Source organism: Bubalus bubalis, chromosome 9, assembly GCF_019923935.1.
Source record: "Bubalus bubalis isolate 160015118507 breed Murrah chromosome 9, NDDB_SH_1, whole genome shotgun sequence".
In the NCBI taxonomy this organism is placed as follows: Eukaryota; Metazoa; Chordata; class Mammalia; order Artiodactyla; family Bovidae; genus Bubalus; species Bubalus bubalis.
In genome coordinates, this window is record NC_059165.1 from 62414537 (window position 1) to 62434596 (window position 20060).

The window sequence follows — 20060 nt, forward strand, 5'->3', positions numbered from 1 at the left end:
TGGCAGGCATGTAGTCGAGTGGCCAGAGAGTGGTCAGCCGCTGTAGAGCAGTGACATCAGGGTTCTGCTAGGGGCTGCCCAGGGGCTGTGGACCACACAGCAGACACATCTCTGGCGTGGGGGGACTGGGAACAGGGAGGTGGCCCATGAGGACCATCATCTAATCCAAACCAGGAGTTGATAGAGCAGTGAATATTAGTCAGAGAAGGGAGAGGAAGGGGGTTTCAGGCACAGAGGATGCAGCGTGTGTAGAATTTTGGAGCTTGGCTGCTGCAGCCCTGAGAAGTAGCTCATGTGGGGCTGGAGTGAAGTATGTGGGCAGGGGTGTGGCCTCAGGGGGACTAGAGGACTCAGCAGGGGCTGTGCCTCGCTGGGTCCTGGGAGCTGCTCGTGAGCTTGGTCTTGGCCTGGGGGGTGTGGGGGAAACTGGAGTATTTGATACCTGGGCACGGTGAGGGCTGACGTCCCTTCAGAGGATCCTCATAGGAGCAGCAAAGGGGATAGCCTGAGCAGCGTATAGGGATAGGAGGCTGGCTGGGCATGTGGGGGTGACCCCAGGAGAAGCTGGGGGCCCAGCTGAGGCAGAGGCTGTGTGGGTGACAGTTCATACCCAGTGTTTTATACTCTGGAAGGCAGCATCTGGATGTTGATTGAGGCCTGCTGGCCTTGGTGGGGGGGTGGGGGGGTGGGGAGGGGGCGGCGGTGGCTGGAGTGGCATTCTCAGAAAGATGGTGGGACCTGATTAATTTGGAGTTCGTGCTGCTCAGACAGGACTGGGCCTTGGGCCAGTACGATTTGTATTTTCTGTAAAGGAGAGGTTTATATGCTCCAAGATGGCAAGGGCCTTACTTGGTGTTTCAGTGAAGTGACCCTTCTCTGGGTTTCGCTGACTGTTTTCTACATGTAAATTAATGATTATGCAGAAATTTTACCTGTTCAGAGAGGCCTAGACCACTTAAGGGAATATAGTGAGTCATAATTGAAACTTAAATTTACTTAGAATTAGATGATGTGTAATTGATAACAGTGGTTCAGAACATCTCTCACTGGTTCACTGGTTGCACAGACAGCTCTGTGGTATAAGTATTATCTTTTTTTTTTTTTTAATAGACAGGGTCACTAAATCTTAGAGAATGGGAGCCTGACCTTTAAACAGAGACGTGCCTGCAACTCATGTTTTCACATTTCATTGCATTTTTTTCTAAGCCACTCTTCATCCGTGAGACTAATAAAATTGCATGCATTGAAAATATTTCATAATTATTGTTCCCAAGGGCAATTGGTCTCCCTTCATTTGGGCCTACATGGTATGATTCAAATGCACAAGAGCCACATAACTGAAATTTTAAGCATATCATTATTTCTATAAGCCTGTTTCTCTCAGTGTTTTTGAGACATCTCAATATTATAAACCTCTGGAGATGGACACAAAAGTGTACATTTTAATTTATTGAGTCGTTCTTTGTGCCTGATGATATCCCAGTCGCTGCCACATTACTGCAAATTGTTGTGACCCATCCTCCAAGGTAGGTGCAGCGGTATTGTTTTGTGGATCAGGGGGCTGCAATGCAGAAGCTGAGGGGCTTGTGCCAGGCCAGCTGGTGGGTGAGTGTTTGAGGCAGGATCTGAGCTTGTCTGCTTCACAGCCTGTCCTGTTCATAGTGTTTCTATTGTCTTTGAATCATAATCCTTCTGTTTCTCTCCTATTTGGACATTCAGAAGCCCACTCCTGGCTCGCTCAGGTGTTTTGATCATTTTGCTATTGAGGTCAAGGGAATGGGTAGCTTTGAGTCTGGGAAGACACCCCTTGTCTTGGTCAGAGTACAAATGCAGCATCATAGATCTGTTGTATTCCCAGAAGAGAAAGTCAAGTGTAGGGCACCCTTTCTGGAACAGATCTCAGACTGTTTTTCTCTTTGAGAAAAGCTGCAATCAGCAGTCACTCCTCCAGAACCCAGCTTGGATGGACAGACAAGGACAGGCAGATAGCTGTGAGGAAGGGGGATTTCTTTGTGGTGGTGTAATCCCTTAATCACCTGGAGGGACCACGATAGTGCTATTCATTTCACAACCCAGGACCATAAACTCATGTCCTTCTCAGGTTTTAGACCCCTTGAAGTTATTTTGGAGCTGCAAGGTGAAATAATTGCTTTGCAGAAATGTAGAAGGTCTTTTATTCTTGTTCTCTGATGTCATCTCAGGACTTTCACTGAATTTCACCCTTTGGACCACTGTCACAGCAAATTAGTCATTTAAAATTCTCAAAGATAATAATTATGCCTGTATATTTGGATTTAATCACGGTTTTGCTAGCTGTTCTACAGTAATGACACAGATCACCAGAGGGCCCTCAGATTTCCCCACACTTCACTTATTCCACCAAGAACCTAACGTTCTTTTCATGAACTTAGTGGACGAGGGAGGGGACCTTTTAAAGGGAGTGATGGTCTGTAACTTAAAGGAAAATGTCTGCCTGTGACCTTTCTAATGTTATAATTTGAAAATTTGATGCAATTATCAAAAATGTTTACATTCCTTCCTATTGTTTGATGTGATTCTTTTTTTTTTTTTTTCTCATTCATAATGCTTTCGTACTCAGGAAGTTGAGGTAGGTTTTTGACTTTTCCACTGTGTATTAGACATAGCATCAAAATAGTTGCCAAATAAAATGTAAATATCACTCTCAATCCTAAATCTCAGTGGTAAATATTTGTTTTAGTTCAGTGAACCAGCACCACACACATTTCTTTTTCATGGGTATATCCAGGGGACGCAATTTATCAAATGCATATAAACAGTCCATTTGCTGCTTTATCTTTTCTCATTAGTTACAGTACAAGTATGATTGTCAGTTATTATCTGTGTTTTACTGGTGGGTTATTTATTGAAAGAGCAGAGCAACTGACATTGTTATTTTCTAAATCACTTTGTCTGAGGCCTGCAGGACTTTATACCAAATGTCAGACCAATTTATCAAAGAATTACTCTATTCAGGAAGCAAGTGATTTAGAGTGTATAAACATACACCCACCTGTCCTTATGTGCACATCAGGGGCGGTTATGCTCATTTCGCAGGAATACGGAGATGTTAAAGCTGAATCAGCTTACTTCAGTTGACTCCAGTAGAGCCAGGACTTACTGTGTACTGTTGAGTGTTTCCCCGGGGGAATGTGCAGGTAAAATCCAAACCTGCTCAGAATTAGCCCAGCCCAGGTGGGTGGGTGTGATTTGTGCCCATGCAGTTGTGTTATTGGTCCAGGTCCCAGTCCCTAGTGTACAGGGTTCTCATAAGTGGGATCTGTGGAGTGACGGGGCAGGGGGCCTCGAGTCACTGCCCAAGCTGGGCTGGGTGGTTGAATGCTTCATGCAGAAGGATTCCTACTGGGGTTCTTCACCAGGGTGGGAAGGGCAGGCCCGATGGAGAGAAGACTGACAGCACAGTGCTTACCCAGAGGTGTTACCGGAAATCGAGGTGAGGGGGTGTATGAGAAGCCAACTTCTTTCTCAATAGGTGGAATGTTTTGTATTTCCCAATAGCATCATGAGTAGGGATTTGTACTGCACACAAATTAAAATTACAGGCAAGTTTCACATATATAGTGTCATTTGGGGCTTCCCAGGTGGCTCAGATGGTAAAGAATCTGCCTGCAATGCAGGAGACCTGGGCTAGATCCCTGGGTCAGGCAGATCCCCTGGAGAAGGGAATGGCTACCCACTCCAGTATTCTTGCCTGGAGAATTCCACAAAGGAGCCTGGTGGGCTACAGTCTACGGGGTCACAAAGAGTTGGACACGAATGAGTGACCAACACTTTCAATACAGTGTCACCTGGAAGTCTCACATTTCCAGTGATTTCTATGATCATTTCAGAGACACTTTCCCCACCTGCCAGCCAGCCCTCCTTCTTATTCTCCCCAGTCAAGTAGTATAAAAAGATACTTTTTCACACTGAATTCTTTGGAAAGCAGTTTGCCTATAGCCCCTTAACTAACATCTTTATAAAAGTATGGGGTTCGATAAAGTGGGATTATCCTCCCACTAGGATCTATAAACCTGACTATAGTCCACTTTGCCCTGCAGGGCAGTGCTTTTCTCTTTTGTTTTTATCTACAGGGGGTCTTCAGATGACCTCAAAGAGGCTGCCTGCTCTCGCTTAGCCTTACTTTCTTCTGTACATGTGTACACGTCTCCATGGCTCATTCCTGGTCAAGACAAATGAGACACCCACTTATTTTCTAGGCTGGTAATTTGTATTATCTCAGGTAATCTTCAGATGAAACTACAGTGTTCAAACAATTTAGCTAAAATATGTATAAAAGAGAAATGATCTGTCCCGTGAGAGCTGAGTATATTTGATCTGTGGTAGCTAAAGCTGTAAAGTATATCATACATGCCATCATCATCTTCGTAAGTGGGAGTAAAGCAGTTGGATTGCAGAAGTGGTTTCCATTTGATTGTGCCACTCTCTTCCTCAGAGTTGCTTTAACATTCTTTGGAGCTGACATAAGCACCTCTGGAAAGGCAAACCCCTGGGGAATATCTGAACTAAATTGCATCAGCCATTTGGGGCGGTGGGACAGTGGAAGAAAAATTCAGTTTCCCGATCACAGTTGGTTAAAATGAGAGACTTTCCAATCAGTTATGATGTCTATGATAAAGAGATTTAATCACTAAAATTATGGGAGGATATTTTTTGCATCATTTCCTGGTAGGGAGGCTTAAACGTTTTCTTGGAAGATGCATTATACAGCAGAATGTTCTTTGGGGTGTGTGTGTGTGTGTGTGTGTGTGTGTGTGTGTGTGTGTTATTAACATATACTGATATGTATTATATCCTTGAGTGTGCTAAGTCGCTTCAGTTGTGTCTGACTCTCTGCGACTCTATAGACCATATGGTGCCAGACTACTCTGTCCATGGGATTCTCCAGGCAGGAATACTGGAGTGGGTTGCCATTTCCTCCTCCAGGGGATCTTTTCAATCCAGGAATCGAACCAGCATCTTTTACATCCCCTGCATTGGCAGGCAGAGCTCTTTACTACTTGTGCCACCTGGGAATTAATATCTATTATATATGATAATATAAAATATATGTTACATATATATATATATTTTAAAAGATTTCATTTTCCACAAATGCTTATTAAAACAGGGTATCTCTAAAGTAGTTGAAAGCCTAGAGTTGAATTTCTTTGTACCAGCTCCTGGGTGCCAATAATGTCTTAGGATCCAGTATTAGGTTTGTGGGATATCGAATGTTAATAAAATGAATATGATTTTATCTCTGTTGATCAGCTGTGGAGGATTTTAAAAAATAACTGGGGCCATGGTCATTCCATGACTCTTCCTCCACAGTCCACCACCCCTTTCTTCATTTTTCTAGATACTATCATTTGTCACTTTCTTGCTGGGATTTGTATGCCAACTTGTGATTTTTTTTTTTTTTTCTTTTTACTATGACCGTATGCTCCCCTGCAATGTTTCATGATTTTGGACATGAGTCAGCAGGCTCAAATTTGAGACTTTTCAAGTTTACAGGATCTTCTGCGTTGTAACAGTCCCTAAAGATTTGGATGATTTTCTTTTTTTTTTCTTTTTTAACTTTAGAGTATTGTATTGGTTTTGCCATATATCATTTTTGAAGGGGTATCATGAAATGGAATCAGGTCTTCCTCATATGATGAGAATTGAGAAGGAGGCTTTTCTCTTCCCTGTCCAGCAGAGGTCTGACTTAATTATCCTGTGCAGGGTAGCGCATAAAATACACATGTATGGTAACACTTCCACCTTTCACTCTTCAGCTTGTAGAATGCACTATTAGGAGTTAATCAATTTAATAAATGACTGTATCCAGGTATGTATCTTTCTATTTAGATTGTCTGTTTTAAAAATTAACTGATGCTGAGGTCCTTTCAAGTCATTTTTAAAGGCTTTATCACTAGATGATCAAATTACCAGTTAAGAGGCCAACTCAGATGGATACGGCTCTTCTGGCAAGTGCGACTGAGTCCCTCCACCATACCTTACACTACAGTCTGAGTTTTAACAGGCCACATCTTTATTGGGTCAGAAGGAAGGTCAGAGGCAAGGGCTCCTGAGGCCCTAGACTTTTCTGCTCTGTGGACCACATTCTAGGGGCCATGCAGCAGGAACACATTTGGTTACAGGGCAGTACTGGGGTGATGTTGGGGCTGTCACACTGCTTCCCATGTTGGTATTTGTCATAGTGAGAAAATAGATGCTGGGTGTTGTCGACAACACAGCAAGTCCTGGGTCTGTTTAAGGTTAACCTAAAATGTATGTTCACCCCACTCCAATACTCTTGCCTGGAAAATCCCATGGATGGAGGAGCCTGGTAGGCTGCAGTCCATGGGGTCGCTAGGAGTCGGACATGACTGAGCGACTTCATTTTGACTTTTCACTTTCATGCATTGGAGGAGGAAATGGCAACCCACTCCAGTGTTCTTGCCTGGAGAATCCCAGGGACGGGGGGAGCCTGGTGGGCTGCAGTCCATGGGGTCGCACAGAGTCGGACACGACTGAAGCGACTTAGCAGCAGCAGCAGCAGCAAAATGTATGTTACATTTACAAAATTCAGACAGAAAATAAGATAAAGGAAAAGCTGGGCTGGTGCCCCTGGTCTTAGGCCCTGAAGAAATGACCATCCAGCTGTCCTTTGTCCCTTGGGCATACTGACTGTTAAGTGAGGCCCCAGGATGAGGTGAAGCCCTAGAAGGGCATTCTTTTCGACTTTTCCATGTGGATTTAGATGCTCTTTCACCAACGTTCCCCTAGCAGAAGAGTGTATTGATTAGTACAGCCCCAGGGGCTTGGACAGGTCATGTCTGCAGACCTAGCTGGTACAGAGTGGAAGGCAGATCCATGAGCTCTGGGCTTGTATGTCTGGACCTCGCTATGGCCAGGCCCAGTAGGGACTCCTGTCCCCTGTGCTCATCGACCAACCCCCAAGTGGGCTCTGGTGCCTGTCTCTCAGCTGGAGCCAAAGGGGTCACACCCAAGGTTGTCTGCACTGCTGGCTCATTGGGGTCTGCTTTGGCCATCTGCTTTCCTAAGGCAGGGTGAAAGCAATCAGAGGCAGGGAGTCATCTCCTTCCCCACTTGGCCTTGCTGGGCGAGAGGCTGTTAGAGAGACTCGTTCTGCATAATGAGCTCTGACTCAAGGTGTACTTTCACATTTGGGCAGCAATTAGGCAGTATTATTACATGTGTGATGAGTTTTAAATATTCTCATGCAGATAGCCACTTGTAGAAGTTTCATCTTGAAATCTCTGACTTTCCCCAAGAAACATGTAGAAATGGCAATTATAGTTAGCTTGGAAAAGTGACAAGGTCCAGTAGAATGCTTCACATTCCATCCAAGTTATAACATATGTTGAAATCGTTAGGAAATATTCAGTTCCTGAGACTGGCTCAAACCTTACTTGGACATCAAAGAGAATGTGACATGTGAAGTTAAAGCAGGACTGTCTTTGGCTCCAGTCCTTCCCTGTCGGACTCACAGCCTAAGCTTCCAAGGACTTCCATGTATTAAAGGAGCATGTTCAAGTAGAAAATAGTTCACGTGATTTCAGACTGTAAATAGGTGATGCCATCCTTATCAGAGGGCACGTATGGACCACAGCTGGAAGGATGGAGGTTTTGTTATTTTTTTCTCCAATAGTGAGGATGAGTTCATCTTAGGTTATCTCTTTTCTTGCCCTTGTCAATAACAGAATGTCTGCTGCTGCTGCTAAGTCGCTTCAGTAGTGGCCGACTGTGCAACCCCATAGACCAGCAGCCCACCAGGCTCCTCTGTCCCTGGGATTCTCCAGGCAAGAACACTGGAGTGGGTTGCCATTTCCTTCTCCAATGTGTGAAAGTGAAAAGGGAAAGTGAAGTCGCTCAGTCATGTCTGACTCTTAGCAACCCCACGGACCGCAGCCTACCAGGCTCCTCCGTCCATGGAATTTTCCAGGCAAGAGTACTGGAGTGGGGTGACATTGCCTTCTCTGCAGAATGTTTGAGTCACTTGCTTATGTTCACTTGCTAAGAGTAGATTGGCCATCTAACCTGAGAAATCAGGTGGTAAATTTTCCACCGATCATCCAGCCCTTAGCTGAGAACCATTAATTTTGGCTGCCGAGTTTCAAACCACATAAGTCAAGAGATGAGGATTGTATTTAAAATAATAAATGGAGAGAGATGTGACAGAGGGATTATTTTAAACTTTCTCAGTGCTATTTCATGGTGTAGACCTCAGAGATTTCCTAACCAGCTGAGTTGAGAAGGCCAGTTATGGCATAAAATTAAAGCCAGAGCAAATTGGACCAATTCCTTGGAGTTAAACATGATTTAATGCCGAATCCCCAGGATCCAGAGGAACCTGTTCATGTTTATTCATGCCCTGGAAAATGGAATCACCACCCAAGAAGCAATGTTCTGATTTTACTCTAAATCCAGTTTCCTAAAATCTATTTAAGGGCTTAGGTGAACTCAACAAGGATCTAATAAAGCCAGGTAATTGAATGACACAGAGACCAATAAAATGCAAAGAGATGGTGTGGGAGATAAATGGTCACAGGAGAGAGCATGGACCATAGTTGAAACTAATTGTGTACTTTGGTGTAAATGAGGTTTTCTAGAAGAGAAATCCAGGCCTCATTTTGGACAGCTTTATGGAACTGCAGCATGCAGAGTGCCAGCCAAAAACACGTCCCACAAATTGTTTGAATATACTCTGGAGGAAATTAACTGAATGGGGGCACATGCCCTAAAATTGATGTGGAGATGTTGTCCATGGACAGGGCCCCTGCATGCTGCAGACAGTTGAGTTGAGCTGGCAGAGGGGGTGTGCTCATCTGCAGTGGAGTGAATGAAGGCTGACAGAGAAGAGAAACTGTGGATAATGAAGGTTTGGAGGGGAAGGGTTATTAGAAGTGAGGAAGAGGTTAACAGGATGATGGAGCCGTGAGTGACCTAGACCCTTACAATTTCAACGTGATCAACTGTCTAGCCTTGGAGCATAAATTGAGGCAAGCTACATGCAAGAAAGACATGGTTATGAATCAACCAGATTGGCCAGCATTTGTTTTTTATCTACACAACCAGAAAAAATGATATTAAGGTGAATATATGCCAGTGGTTAATTTTCACATTTGAATGACCCTCTTTTTAGTTTCGAGAAGTGCTAGAAAACTGGAACTGTGCACCAAAGTTACATGTCTCCATGTAGGAGAAATGTCGACAGTTGAATTATCAGTGGTTACAAACACAGAGGCTTAATCCCAAGTGAGAACAGCTAGGCATCACCTGCGGCATAATTGATAGCAAATACATCTTGCACTTAGAAGGTGTCTGGGTTTATCTGTCAAACCAGGAAGAGCAGTGCTGTTTCCATACTAGGCTGAAATGTATTAACTCTTCCTAGTGTATAATCCATACAGTTTGAAAGACAAGAATTTGAAAAGGCAATTGATACTTTTGATTGCACGTGAATGCCTTAGAAAAATTTCTGAACCCTTAGCGTTTTCCTTTGTGTTTTGGGAGGTGGGGGGGGGGGTGGGAAGGCAGGTTTTTATGCAGTTATATGAGAAACTTCCTGAAATCTGACTTTTGTTTTCTATTTTTTTTTCCTTATATAGGATGATTATTTCAGAAACTGGAATCCCAACAAGCCTTTTGACCAAGGTAAAGGATGCACTATTTCTTGTTGTATATTTCGTGGAAAAATGCGATCTCATTTTTCCTTCTTTGCCTGCTAACTTCCTCTTCCCACAAAGGCCAGCTAGCTGTCTTATTTTACCCACTTTGGGGGACTAAATAGATTGGGGTGATAGAAATTATTTTATCAAGTTGGTTATTTGTCTGAGATTGTTTAAGATTTAAATAATGTTTTTATTGAATCGACCACTATAATCATTGGCTGGTTTTGTTAGAAAACAAACACACAAAGAAACAAAATAGTAAAATGCTTATCAGACTAACCTGGTGGATTGTTGGGCTGAATCCAGTGATTTCATTCATGGAACTGACTGTGCCTAGAGACGCTGTCCAATTCACATGAGCCACAAACATGAAACTTTCTTATATAGAAATAGGCCAATCCCAGGAGGCTTTCAAGGGCATTTTATTTCATTTGTTTAAATAACTTCTTCATGGTTTCTAAGTAGAAGCTTGTTTCACAGGCGGTTCACTGACTGCTTGGGTTTTAGCCCTCAGAGGGCTCTTTCCACTCACCCTCCAAGCACAAAGCCAGGCTCCTGAGGGCCATTGTAAATCACCACCTCTGTCCTCCTGGGAGTTATTTAAGATGCAGCGAAGAAGGCCTGCTGTGAATCACATCCCTGTTCCTATTGTTCCATTTGTGGCTGCCCTTAGCACAGACCTTGCTGCTGAAATGGTGTTAAGTACGTATATGCAATTAATGCTGCCACTCAGAGGGAACATGTTACCTACCAGGTCTCAAAGATTCACACTTCTGAGAATCAGCTTCATTTCTGTAGCTTGAGTATTTGATGTGATCACAGTGGTCAACTTGCCACAAAGACGTCAAGGAAGGCATTGATATGTAACATGATAGAAGGTGCCCTTTTCTGCCCTCTCCTTTGTCACTTTAATAGGTCACTCCATCTGGACTCTGGTTGTCTTGTAAGCAAAATTGGCATTAAAATGTCCACAGAGACATTTAGTGTATTATGCCCTCAAGTAGTGCAACACTTTGTTCATTCATACATACATGCATGCATGCATTCATTCTCAAATGTTCACTGACCTAGCACTGTGTGCGCAAGCACAAAGCCAGGTCTTGGGGACAAAACAGAAAATGTATGGTCTGTTTATTGGGCTCACAGTGAGGAGTGGGGAAGTAGCTCAGTCGGCAGTTGCAGTGGGGTATGTTAAAGGCTGTGATGCAGGGGTGTGCAGGCGAGTCTATAGGTGGGAGACTGAGTGGGCATGCACATGTGTTGTGGACAGGTAAGGCTTTCTTTGGAGGCCCTGTTTGGGCTGCACCATCTCAGTGGACTCCACCATCTTAGTGGACTTCAAGGGCCTCACACATCAACAGTTTAAAAAATGAAACAAAAATTTTTAATTGAAGTATATTTGACTTAGACTATTGTGTTAGTTTCAGGTATACAGCAAAGTGGTTAAATTATACTTAGATATGAATATTTTTTCTGGTTCTTTTCCATTATAGGTTGTTATAAGGTTTGAATATAGTCTCCTGTGCTATACAGTAAATCCTTGTTGTTTATCTGTTTTACATATAGCGACTTGTATCTGTTAATGTCATATTCCTAATTTATCTGTTCTCCATCCTTTCCTCTTTGGTAATCACGTCTGTTTTCCATGTCTGTGAGTCTGTTTCTGTTTTGTAAATATGTTCATTTGTATTATTTTTTAGATTCCAAATATAAGTGGTATCATATAATCTTGTCTTTTCAGTATGATAATCTCTAGGTCCATCCATGTTGCTGCAGATGGTATTATTTCCTTTTTTTTTATGGCCGAGTAGTATTCCACTGTGTATACATACCATATCTTCTTCATTCATCTATCTGTGGACACTTAGGTTGCTTCCATGTCTTGGCTATTGTAAATGGTGCTGCTATGAACATTGGGGTGCTTGTATATTTTTAAATAAGTTTCATTTTTTTCCAGATTTATGCCCAGAAGTGAGATTGCTGAATCGTATGACAACTTTGTTTTTATTTTTTTGAGGGAATTCCATAATGCTCTCCATAGTGGCTGTACCAGTTTACATTTTTACATTCCTGCCAATGATGTAGGCGGGTTCCCTTTTCTCCACGCCTTCTCCAGCATTTGCTGTTCATAGACTTCTGATGATGGCCATTCTGACTGGTGTGAGGCGGTACCTCATTGTGCTTCTGATTCGCATTTCTCTGATAATCATCAGTGATGAGCATCTTTTCACACTCCTCTTGTGTATGTGTGTTCGTCACTCAGTCACGTCTAACCGTTTGTGAATCTATGTACTATAGCCCGTACATTCCTCTTGGCCTTCTTGAAGTCTTTGGAGAATTGACAACTTTTATAGTGACTGAATCATCATGATAAAGCATCAGAAGGTATTTGTAATTTAGATGTTTTCCATCAAAAATGGTCAAAATTTCTTAAAAGGCTACACCTTCATGTTGGAAGAACACTCAGATATAGAGCAGCCTGTTCCCTGTGTGACCTGGTAAATGAGCCTTTCTGCAAATGCTCATACTAGGAGTTTGCTTATGGAGCTCCACAAGTGATGGAGACCAGGCACTGGTGCTTTCCAGCCCAGAGAAACTTAGGTTCTAGTTCTGTAAGGATCAAATGTTAGTAAATGTCAGATTTGCTCTCCCTCAAGGCCTGCAAACAGATATTAAAACTTTACCAAAGAAGGAAAAGGCATTTAAATTTTTACTAGTACACATTGGGATAGGTTATACACATATTTACATTTATTTGTCAGCTGATATATGTAAATGATATATCTACATATATGATACAAGAGATAGCTTCCTTTGAACATACTATTTAAATCTGTTTAACCAAATTGCCCAGACAGGGATTTTTCTCTCTAAAGAACTTTGGCTGCTGTATGCAACATCTTCCTGTCCTGGCTCCCTCTTTTTCCAGCTCTGCAGGTTTGAAAACTGGATCTGCTGAGATAAATCCTCACAGAAAACCTCATGACTTTCTGGGTATAATTGAGGACCTTTGCTGAGAAGCCCCACTTTGTAGCTCAGGTGTAGCTGCTATTGGCTATTATATCCTGAGCTGGGGTGGAGTAGGGTGGGGTGGGCAGTGGGCGGTGGGCGGTGGGCGGTGGGCGGTGGGCGGTGGCAGGACTGAGAATAGCCTTCACTTAAAGTATCAGCCCCAGCAGATATCATCAATTACACTGAGCACCGCTCAATAAAAATGGGAGGTTACTATATCAGTGCTGACGTGGGCTGGCAAAATATAAACCATAGGCATGGAAGGGGTCGAACACTTCATCTTCTGGAAAATAGGAGGACTGCCAAACTCCAGTGGAGATCATCAGCTGCAGAGAAAAGTCTTTTCCCTCCTACATTGAAAGAGAATCCAACGTGGTTCAGGCAGTTTTGTGGTTGGGAGGACTTTCGGTTCATGGGAATGGAATTGCTGGAAGGCATTTTAGAGGGCCTGATGACAAGGATGCTGTGGGACGGAGGTAGAAGAGGCTTCATGATGGAGGTGGGTGTGGATTGGGCTTGAAATACAGGCAGAGAAAAGAGGAAGGAAGGCCATGCATAGGAAATTCTGGTAGGGTATAGCCAGATGGGTGTACTCGGGGCAGCTTGTAAAGGACATTTCACACTGATGCTCTCCCTGCTTTTCCTGATGCTTTTAGACTTTGTTTCCTTGACATTGGGGAGGCATAGAAAGTTTTGGAGCAGAGAGTAACAGCATGAGGGCTGCACTTTAGAGCAGGGGTCCCCAGGCTCTGGGGCATGGTCCAGTACCTCCTGTCAGATAAGTGGCAGCAGTAGATTAGAGATAAAGTTCACAGTAGACGTAATGTGCTTGTGGTTGCTGCTGTTCAGTCGCTCAGTTGTGTCCGACTCTGTGACCCCATGAACTGTAGCATGCTGGGCTCCCCTGTTCTTCACCATCTCCTTAAGTTTGCTTTTGATGTGCTTGAATCATCCCCAAACCATCCCCCTCCCTGGTCCGTGGAAAACTTGTCTTCCAGGAAGCTTGTCCTTGGTGCCAAAAGGGTTGGGGACCACTGTTTTAGAGACTGTATGTAGTTGGGTGGCTCAACAGCAGTGATTTGGAACCTAAGACCCACCTCTAAATGATGCCCCTCACACAGGACTCTAGGTAACTTCTCCATTGCCTTGGATCCCTAGGCTTTGGTCACTGGTAGTCAGATTTAACCATTCAGCTCTGTAGGTTGACCTCGGAGAGACCCTGAAGCTCCCATCTCAAGTATTGGTGTGAATAGTCAGGACACAGATAATACTCAAGAAATAGTTAACTTCCCTGTAATTGCTCTCCCTGCTGATGGATATTTATCGAACTTTGAACAACAGGGCTTCATAGAGCAGGCACTTACCATATAACAACTCCAAGGTAGTTAGAAGAAAAGCGCCTTGCCTGGAGGACTTCTGCAAGACTGAATACATCTTCAGCATGTTATCTTTAGGAGAATCAGTAATGCCTCGTCAGGGGAGTATAATAGCCATCACCTTCAGGCTTTTCTGAGAATTCTTTCTGAGATTTGGGTAAAGTAGTCTATCCTTTTTTGATTGTTAATGCCTTAATGCCAAATCTCCTCACAGAAGGGCCAGAGAGGAGTTCAGAATTGAAGGCAACGATTATTAACTCAGGTGAGAAATTTCCCTTGTGAAGTCCACAAAGATAGAGGCCCTGCTGGGAGGAGGGAGGGGGCAGCTGGCAGAGGCAAACAGCCTCCTGCTTTCTGTGGGCAGGAGGAGTAGAGGCCCTTGGGTGGACCTCTGCAGGAGGGTGGCTGAGCCTGGAGGGCTCTGGGGCAATTCCAGAGTTCGGGGTGGCCTCTGCCTCTGTTGCCTTTTGGCACGTTCCCTCCACTGGCCCCCAGCAAACCTGCACGCACACAGTGGGTGTGGAGCAGATGTGAGGTTTATGCTTCTGAAAGTGACATCTGGTCCAGCAAGATGGCTTCCCCACGAAAACAGTCCCTGCGCCAATCCGTTGGGGACACACATATGCTCTGTTCGTCTCTTGGAGAGCTGCAGTGCTTGTTAGCAATTTAAAAGCTCTGAGAAGTCTTTTAGCAAAGAAGCCCATTTATCTTACCGTTTGCTAAATTTGCCTTTGACCACATGTTTTTCTTATTATTTTTTTCACCCCACATCTATCATGTATCCAGCAAAAGTAGTCTATTCCGTGGCATATACTTCAGTAAGTGCAGTATGGGGTCCTGGGGTTTTCAGTCAGATCCTCCAAGTTCAGAACTTGACTCTGCCAGTTGTTAGCTGTGTGGTTCTAGGCAAGTTGCTTAACCTCTCTGATCCTAAGACTTTCCCATCTGGAAATGGCAACAATGAGAGCACTGAGAGGATTGAATGAGTTAATGTGTCTGGCAGATAGTAAGTGTTCCATGAGTGTTGTTTTAGTCAGTAATGGATCTTTTCCATTTCTTCCTCCTCCTGTTTGGCTGCCTCTCCCTGTTGCTTCTCTCCCTTCCCACTCAGGTTCTCTTTCTCTTGTTTTTTTATTTTATTTTATTTTTTAACTTTACAATATTGTATTGGTTTTGGAATTTAGAAAGATGGTAACAATAACCCTTATACGAGACAGGTTCTCTTTCTTTCATCGTGTATTCCCTTTGGGAAGCCTTCACAATTGTAATGCTAACTGGAGCTCCTGGGCTACATTAGAGCCAACCTGTCTTACACTAGGCAAGTCATTGCAGCATCGCACCCCACATCCTCATTATTGGGGCTGAAAAGGTGCAGGCTCTTCATGTTCATTCATTCATTTAACAGTTACAAGTGCTGATGTTTAGGAACCACACTAAGGAAGGTCTCTCCTGGGACACTCGGAATTACAAGTCATTAGTCATCCGTCCAAGCTCTTATACTGGCAGAGTATGTGTGTACTGGGGCTGATGGGGCAAGGTGGGAAGCAGGAACAAGTGGGCTGGTGGGGGTGTGAAAGTGAAAAGAGTTGGTCTAGAAAACTGAGAAATCCATACAATGTCAATCTCAAGTGTTTACATAAATTATGTAGGTCTATATTAGTTGGGGTGACAGTTTTTACTACCTCTTGGCCTCATTCAGTGTCTGTGGACCATGGATCAGGGCACCCCCAGTCTTAGCTGATTGGCATCCCCTTGAGTGTGATGCTGAAGGTGCTGTCACAAAGATGCTCTTTTCCTATGGAATCAGGTGGCTAATGGGGAAGGTTATCCAAAGGGCCTGGAGGGGAAAGAAAGAAATAATAGGTTGGACCACAATACTGTGGTACAAAAATAAAAGGTATTGCTTTGAGGGAGGGGATGAAATGAATAAGAAGAGAAGTGATTTCTAACAAGAAGTTGCAGAACTTCTAGATCAGTCCTTTTAAAAAAAGAAAATTGGAGCTTATTTATAATGCTTTTGCCAAATAAAAGGTTGTAGTGGTGGTATTGGGGATTGAGAAGGTAATTTATGTGTATAACCAATACATCACTTTAATATAAAATTCTGATTACCTGAAGATGTCCTCCAGTGTTGGAATGCAGATGCATCAAGGTTTCATCCTATAACCATAGTCTACTCAAGAAAGAGCCCGCTGACTTATTTGGGTAGGAATTTCTACTTGATGAGACAAACCATTTTAGGGAAAATGGCTGAAGGGGCTTTATCGTGGGAGATTTTTTGAGACAAGTGGGTTCTTTTAATGTGGAATAGGGAAATGTTTTAGGTAAAGTGTGCAGGTGTTGGTTTAAAGGATAATGTTTTTCCTTCTGGAGTGAATACTGATTATTGTTCCTCCAGAGCATCCTGGCTGTGACTAAATCTCAGATGATTATGGTGATTTTCAGAGCAGAATATGAACTTGTAGAAATTGATCTCCAGATAAAAATAAAGCTTCGAAAGGCAGGGACCCCTTTCACTCACGCTGTTCACTTCAATAGAATAAAAGAAGAAAAACCTTGCCCTTTGACCCCTATCTATTATACCAAGATCCTGACAAGCTCAAATCCTCACCAAAGCCCTGCACTGTTTTCAGGCGAAAATTCTAAAACTCAAAAGGATAGAGGCCTTCCCATGTTTCAGTTGTGTTTCTGGAACCAGAGGCCCATGAACTATCACAGCAACGTGTTTTGTCAGAGTTTGAAAGGGTGCCTGGGGGAGGCAAGGTTGCCTATTTCTAAACTTTAGGAGAATTTTTTTTCCCCTCTAGATTAATCTGAAGTTTTACCTGATAGGTTCAATAGAAATCTTAAATCTCCATAGCTTCCTCTTGATGGGGAAATGTAACCTCACTCCAAAAGGAGTTTCTGACTTGCATTCACAGGGCCTTGGGAATTTTTCAGGGTTTAAGGATCTTTTCATCCTATCTGATCCCTTGATTCTCAGAGGCAGCTGGTCTGGTTTGTGGGAAACATCGTCATAGTTTTTTCCAGGTTCCCTCATGTTTGGTCTGCTTGATTCCTCCCCCTCACCTTTGCCTTCGCATGTAATTTAAGAACCATTATTTCCCCTTTATAGAAATAGATACTCTTGCTCAAAATAACCACTTTCTGCCCTAGACATTCACCTTGCACTCCAGCCACATCAGCCTCTCACCTTTGGCCATCTCTTCTTCACTTTCTTGATTACGACGATACAATAGTTAGTATTTTTAAAAATTTAGAGTATTGATTTTTAAATTTTCTGAGTCAGTTCTGCCAGAGAAGAAGCCAAGCCCTGTTAATTCAAATATTGGTTCACTCCTGCTGTAACTCAGCCTATCCGCTTTGAAGTTAGATCAAGTTGAAAGTTTTATCTTTCATCTCTGGCTGCCTTTGCCTGTTTGCTTATTTTAAGGAAATAAAACATCAGATGCAAGATTGAAATCGCCCTGGGGCCCCTTCTTGGTCCCTCTTTCCCATTTTCTTTTCTCTGAAGGTGACCATTTCATTTACATGCTTTTCTCTCCACATTCTTATGCTTTCATGTCATATGTGCATATCTATAAACACTGCTCTTTATTGTACAGATGTATGTTTTCTTCTCTAACATGTTTATTTCACTGAAAATTGTTTTTAAGGGTTTTTGTTTGTTGATATAGTTAATGTCTTTGTATTGTGATGTTCCATTGTACTAACACTGTACTAGCAAAAACAATGCCCAGTTGTTGAGGTAACTGGTGATAGAAGTATAATCCGAAGCTGTCAAGAACAATATTGCATAGGAACCTGGAACATTAGGTCTGTGAATCAAAGTAAATTGAAAGTGGTTGAACAGGAGATGGCAAGAGTGAGCACTGACATTTTAGGAATCAGTGAACTAAAATGGACTGGAATGGGTGAATTTAACTCAGATGACCATTATATCTACTACTGTGGGCAAGAATTCCTTAGAAGAAATGGAGTAGCCCTCATAGTCAACAAAAGAGTCTGAAATGCAGTTCTTGGGTGCAATCTCAAAAACGACAGAGTAATCTCTGTTCATTTCCAAGGCAAACCATTCAGTATCACAGTAATCCAAGTCTATTCCCCAACCAGTAATGCTGAAGAAGCTGAAGTTAAACGGTTCTATGAAGACCTACAAGACCTTCTAGAGCTAACACCCCCAAAAGATGTTCTTTTCATTATATGGGACTAGAATACAAAAGTAGGAAGTCAAGAGATACCTGGAGTAACAGGCAAGTTTGGCCTTGGAGTACAGAATGAAGAAGGGCAAAGGCTAATAGTTTTGCCAAGAGAAGGCACTGGTCATAGCAAACACCCTCTTCCAATAACACAAGAGAAGACTCTACACATGGACATCACCAGATGGTCAATACCGAATTCAGATTGATTATATTCTTTGCAGCTAAAGATGGAGAAGCTCTATACAGTCAGCAAAAATCAGACTGGGCACTGACTGTGGCTCAGACCATGAACTCCTTATTGCCAAATTCAGACTTAAATTGAAGAAAGTAGGGAAAACCACTAGACCATTCAGGTATGACCTAAATCAAATCCCTTACGATTATACAGTGGAAATGACAAATAGATTCAGGGGATTAGATCTAATAGAGTGCCTAGAGAACTATGGACAGAGGTTCATGACATTGTATAGGAGGCAGTGATCAAGACCATCCCTAAGAAAAAGAAATGCAAAAAGGCAAATGGTTGTCTGGGGAGGCCTTACAAATAGCTGAGAAAAGAAAAGAAGTGAAAGGCAAAGGAGAAAAGGAAAGATATACCCGCTTGAATGCAGAGTTCCAAAGAATAGCAAGGAAAGATAAGAAAGCCTTTTTAAGTGAACATTGCAAAGAAATAGATGAAAGCAATAGAATGGGAAAGACTAGAGATCTCTTCAAGAAAATTAGAGATACCAAGGGAACATTTCATGCAAAGATGGGGCACAATAAAGGACAGAAACAGTATGGACCTAACAGAAGCATAAGATATTAAAAGAGGTGGCAAGAATACACAGAAGAACTGTACAAAAGAGATCTTCATGACCCAGATAACCACAGTGGTGTGATTACCCACCTAGAACTAGATGTCCTGGAATGCGGAGTCAAGTGGGCCTTAGGAAGCATCACTACGAAGAAAGCTAGTGGAGGTGATAGAATTCCAGTTGAGCTATTTCAAATCCTAAAAGATGATGCTGTGAAAGCACTGCACTGAATATGCCAGCAAATTTGGAAAACTCAGCAGTGGCCACAGGACTGGAAAAGGTCAGTTTTCATTCCAATCCCAAAGAAAGGCAATGCCAAAGAACGTTCAAACTACTGCACAGTTGTACTCATCTCATACGCTACCAAAATAATGCTCAAAATTCTCCAATCCAGGTTGCAAGAGTACATGAACTGTGAACTTTCAGATGTTCAAGCTGGATTTAGAAAAGGCATAGGAACCAGAGATCAAATTGCCAACATCCATTGGATCATCGAAAAAGCAAGAGAGAGAGTTCTAGAAAAACATCTACTTCTGCTTTATTGACTACAGTAAAACCTTTGACTGTGTGGAAAACAACAAAGTGTGGAAAATTCTTAAAGAGATGGAAATACCAGACCACCTGACCTGCCTCCTGAGAAATCTGTATGCAGGTCAAGAAGCAACAGTTAGAACTGGACATGGAGCAACAGACTGGTTCCAAATCTGGAAAGGAGTATGGCAAGGCTGTATATTGTTACCCTGCTTATTTAACTTACATGCAGAGTTCCTCATGAGAAATTCTGTGCTGGATGAAGCACAAGCTGGAATCAAGATTGCCGGGAGAAATATCAATAACCTCAGATACAAAGTTGACACCACCCTTATGGCAGAAAGCGAAGAACTAAAGAGCCTCTTGATGAAAGTGAAAGAGGAGACTGAAAAAGTTGGCTTAAAACTCAACATTCAGAAAACTAAGATCATGACATCCGGT

General features: G+C 42.8%; 1 protein-coding gene across 2 annotated transcripts in view; it reads left to right on the top strand.

The window, feature by feature from the left end:
- The window catches only part of SPOCK1 (SPARC (osteonectin), cwcv and kazal like domains proteoglycan 1), a 582941-nt gene that overhangs the window by 232334 nt on the left and 330547 nt on the right, over positions 1 to 20060 (top strand). The window contains exons 3-4 of one of the 2 annotated variants that reach the window (XM_025292652.3): positions 2600 to 2608; positions 9639 to 9684. In XM_025292652.3, coding sequence (XP_025148437.1) covers positions 2600 to 2608; positions 9639 to 9684 — 55 coding nt within the window. The remainder of the gene's footprint in view (positions 1 to 2599; positions 2609 to 9638; positions 9685 to 20060) is intronic. The other variant, XM_025292653.3, reaches the window with a different exon arrangement.